General features: G+C 34.9%; 1 protein-coding gene across 1 annotated transcript; it reads left to right on the plus strand.

Annotated features, from left to right (window-relative positions):
• Positions 1-2,980: 2,980 nt before the first annotated feature.
• Positions 2,981-3,686, plus strand: LOC131601896 (large ribosomal subunit protein uL11x-like). The gene has a single exon (XM_058873825.1). It carries the CDS (start codon positions 3,065-3,067, stop codon positions 3,563-3,565), a length of 501 nt encoding a protein of 166 aa, XP_058729808.1. The 5' UTR covers positions 2,981-3,064; the 3' UTR covers positions 3,566-3,686.
• The last annotated feature ends 1,177 nt before the right edge of the window (positions 3,687-4,863 follow it).

The raw sequence follows: 4,863 nt of genomic DNA on the forward strand, positions 1-4,863 counted from the left end.
TCTATTGAATCAAATAGCATACAATTTCAATCCTATCATCTACAACCCGATAATAGATGGTAAACGGAAGAGTCCCCCCTTACCTTAGCCAATTTCTTGAGATCTCTCTTCCTTGTTGACTCTTCTCCTCCTCCTCTGATCTTTACATGTTCAGCTTCTCCCAATTGCTCTTGTGTTTCTATTTTTCCAAAACTCTTGTTTTATAAAAAACATAACACAACTTTAGTAAGGCCTCAATTTAACGCCTCCCCTTTACTAACCACAACACTAACCCATTAACTCATTATTATATACTTTTCTTCTTTAATCCAATTTAAAATACTGAATTTCTAAATGATTAATTTAAATTCTAATTAAATTAATAAATAGGAAATATGGGGTGTTACACATTCATTCTTACTGAAGATATTATACTATGATTCTTAAAAGAATAACATTCCTCATTATGAAAAGACAAGTAAAAAGTATACAAGGATATAATTTTCAAGGATAATACTTGCTTTCTCAAGGTCGATGATAAGACTTGGTCTTTCGAGGATAAGACTTGGTCTTCCGAGGATAAAACTTGGTCTTTGAGTATAAGACTTGGTCTTTGAGTATAAGACTTGGTCTTTCAAGGATAAGACTTGCCTTGTCAAGTTCGAGTATAAAACTTAGTCTTTCAAGAATAAGAATATGCCTTCTCAAGAATAAGACATGGGTTATCCTCGGCGCTTCCAAAGTACTTCTCAGCATCTGTCACTTATATCCTCAAGGACATTTTTGTAAATGATAATGTTTCTTTTGACAAAGATATGAAACAAAGTCTTAACCCTCTATATAAAGGAGATACACATTCTGTATCGAATACAACACAAAGCATCACAACCAAAGCAATCCCAAAGCTAAGAAAATCATTGATATTAGAATTATATCTTATACCCACTGCCAAATAGTGAGCACATAAATATTGAGTTTAGCAACTTAATCATTCCATTAATAACTCATCCAAGGTATTTCCATTTAACCATTAGTTAATGGATCATGTCCAAGCTTAGATAAAGTTAGGTTATTACAATATTTATTTCTCGACCTCTATCATGGGAGCCAAATTAATAAAATTCAATCATTGCACGCTTGATTATAGAACGAAGTTTGCAGCCATTTCCATCCTCCTTATCTTTAGGACTCACTATTAAAACTCTTGAGAGGTATCTTTGATCACCTTGAACTATTTCGACCATAACGTTAAGTAGCGAGTAAATCATACTTAAGTATAAGGTTGACATGGAGGCCCATTAAAGGCGGGGGCGTGCTACCCTATGATGATGTTGTATGAATATGGGGTGTGTACCACGAGATACCTAAGCTTGATCATTTTTTTCTCGTTCATCTTGAACACCGCCTTGAGGGTTATATGGCCTTTCAACTATACTTGCTTTCCAGATAGCTCGACCAACAAACCATGGAATCTGAAGGTCATTTGGATCCAACTATAGCCTCTCTCGAATGCGCCTTAGAATAAGACATCTGTTGAGCTCCCCGAGTCAACCAATACATGTTTTATATCAAAATCGTCACACTAAATCGTTATGATCATGTGGTCATTGTCGTGAGGATGGATGTCGATGATATCTTTATCAAAGAAAACAAGCTCAGGTTCAAACTCCATTATTGAATTTGGTTTAGGGATGACAGACGAACCTTCTACCTCCAAGACTTGCCGACTGTATCTTTTTCCGGGAGAATATGAATTCTCTACCTTCAGCAAACCCCCATACTATGGTGTAAATGGATGTGGCCAAGTAGGTAACTGCTGCAGTGCCTCGTCTAATCACCATGTTAAGGCATGTGACTAAGGTGACTTATGAATTAAAGGCGAGTGTGACCCAAATCAGTTTTACCTGGGCTCTATGGTGGATGCTAATTGTACTTGTTGAAAGTACAATAGTGGGAAAGAGTATGCTCACATAGGGATTGCGAAAGATTCTGCGAGTTTTGCTTTTTGGGAATTCATCAATCATCATTACAAACCTTGAGGTTGGAGTATTTATGGAGAACTCTTTGGACTGGGCTAGATGAAAAAGGAACGACTTCTCCTTGCTTCCTAGTGAAAACATGGGAGTAAGAGAATACTGGTTCTTCCTTAAATCATTGGGACACGATTTTTCCCCTATGACTACCTTTCCAAACTATTATTCCCTGGACACCTCACAATCACATGCCACATGACATAAACGAACAAATTGGGATCCTAGTTCAGATGGGTTGACCCTTCCCATCGGGTGTGACTCGAAGAACAACCCACTAACGACGACTCATTACACGCCGCCTTGCGTTCCAACACTTCGTTTGATCTACTTCGCCACATTCTGTCCATTTATAGACCCTATAAAATAACCTAAGTCCATATGTAAATGAAAAAAACCACACTCACAAAAGAATTATAATTAATAACTTATTTTAATTAATATTAATATTATTAATAAATATTTTAATTTGTTAAAATAGTTATAATTATTAAAATTAAAGTTTCTCATATTTAAAATTATAATTTATAGAAATAAATGAATATATTTTTTTAAATTTTTAGCATGCCGATTATAATTGAAATCATATTCAAGACAAACATTTCAATCTAAAGACAAATTATAATAAATTTTATCATTAACTTATCATCTCTAACTATTTATCAAATTATAATATGTTAAAAAGATAAAATAAGACACAATATTTTATTATATACTTTAATTTGTGTACATAGATCATAACTATGACCTTAATATGAAACTCTACGATGATGTATAATTTAACAATATTGATTTTTTTATTAGTTAATTTAAAATTTGCGATTTTTGAGCCATATTCTTATTCTACACCAAAGTACAAATATTTTTCAAAACTCAGAAATGTTAGTTTTGTATAAAATGAAATGAAATAAAGCCCAATAGAAAAGCCCAATAACCAAAAACCCTAGATATATATTTTCCAACAAAATCTTTTCATTTCCTCACTATCTTGTGGCTGCTTCTTCTTCTTCCTTTTGGCCGTCTGAAACCCTACTTCCTTCAGAAACATCTCCACAATGCCTCCCAAGCTCGACCCATCCCAAGTCGTCGAAGTTTACGTCCGCGTCACCGGAGGTGAAGTCGGAGCAGCGAGTTCCCTCGCTCCCAAGATCGGTCCTCTCGGTCTCTCCCCCAAGAAGATCGGAGAAGACATAGCCAAGGAGACCGCCAAGGACTGGAAGGGTCTTAGGGTGACGGTCAAGCTGACTGTGCAGAATCGTCAGGCGAAGGTTGCTGTTGTTCCGTCTGCGGCGGCGCTGGTTATCAAAGCGTTGAAGGAGCCGGAGAGGGACAGGAAGAAGACTAAAAATATCAAGCATAATGGGAATATTTCGCTGGATGATGTTATTGAGATAGCGAAGATTATGAAGCCGAGGTCGATGGCGAAGGAGCTGGCTGGGACTGTGAAGGAGATTCTGGGGACGTGTGTTTCTGTCGGATGTACTGTCGATGGAAAAGATCCAAAGGATTTGCAGCAGGAGATTAATGATGGTGATGTTGAAATTCCTCAGGATTGAGTTTGTTTTTGAATCTTTTTAACTTTTGATTTGTGGTTTTTTATATAAATTTGAGGTACCATTGAACGTTTTGTTGTTGATTTACTGTTTTGGTTAATTTAGATCATTTTGAGAGATTTTATTATCTTAGTTAAATTATGCTTATGATATATGATATGATATTTTGATATAATTTTGTCAATGGGTTTTAATGGTTATGCTCATATTACATTCCTCCCTGTTATTGATATCATATCGTTTCAAATGTTATGTGTTCCATTTCTGTTATCCTGATTGAAACTTTTGCTGATTTTTGTATATTACCATTTCCTAAGTTATAATCTATGTTTCTGATTATGTTTCTGTTGTAATTGTTTGATATTTATTGGAAGATGAAATGCATGATGGAAATAAGTTTGTTAAAAAGATCAATTATCTAATTATCTAACTCTTATTTTGTTCACAGTTTATTGTGGGTTGTAGTTTGTATATCATGGTATGCATAATAAATAGGTGAACTTTCTTTGATTTTGTTTTTTCTTCTCAGTCTCTTATGAAAGAGCTTTTTGTTAATCTGCCTCTAGTATTATTTGCTCCCCTGGCAACACCCATAGAAAATGACCCCCCTGCACTACACGCATTTAAATTTGTATCCTCCCCCTGCACTATACCCAAATATTTAATGGTTAAAGTATGAATGTAGCCTCTAATTTTAGCCTTAAACCATCTAAACACTTTTATCTTGATTGATTATGAACTTCTAAATATTTTCATCTTGAAGTAATTTATCATTACAAAGTCTATTTCCTATACAGCAGTGAACCTAAAAAGTAACCCTTGGTTGTTTTAGTTTGATTTCAAGAATGTAGAACATCCTCATTTTAGTAATTTATATAGTCTTTGACAGACTAGACCTTGACGTTGTTTGAAGAAAATCTGTTCCAATTGTTTGGTTAGTACTCTACTCCTGCCATATATCTTTCTTGTGTCAAGCATTCACCTAGATGCTGTTTCTGGCAGTTGATCAACTAGATGTGAAGTACGTCTTTCCCATCTTATCTAGTAAGGATCCTATTTCAAGTGACAGTCACATAGCAATTGAACCAGAACTTAGCCTTCTAATTTGTTGCAGGGAATATGTTAATGAGAAACAGAAATCACTCTTGTTCTGGGTAAAATTGAGATCGTTATCTGTGTTTTCGGGTATGTAGTCTATATATTGGATAAACTTTTGAATGAAAAATGAAAAAACCTTTACAATGGAGCTTTTGGGCAAAGTTATAGAACAATTAGAAACTTGTTATCTTGATTGTTCGACA

The sequence above is a fragment of the Vicia villosa genome, linkage group LG5 (assembly GCF_029867415.1).
Source record: "Vicia villosa cultivar HV-30 ecotype Madison, WI linkage group LG5, Vvil1.0, whole genome shotgun sequence".
In the NCBI taxonomy this organism is placed as follows: Eukaryota; Viridiplantae; Streptophyta; class Magnoliopsida; order Fabales; family Fabaceae; genus Vicia; species Vicia villosa.

What these genes read in the sequence shown, in the direction of transcription:
- LOC131601896 (XM_058873825.1), top strand. Translation starts at nt 3,065, where the DNA reads ATGCCTCCCAAGCTCGACCCATCCCAAGTCGTCGAAGTTTACGTCCGC.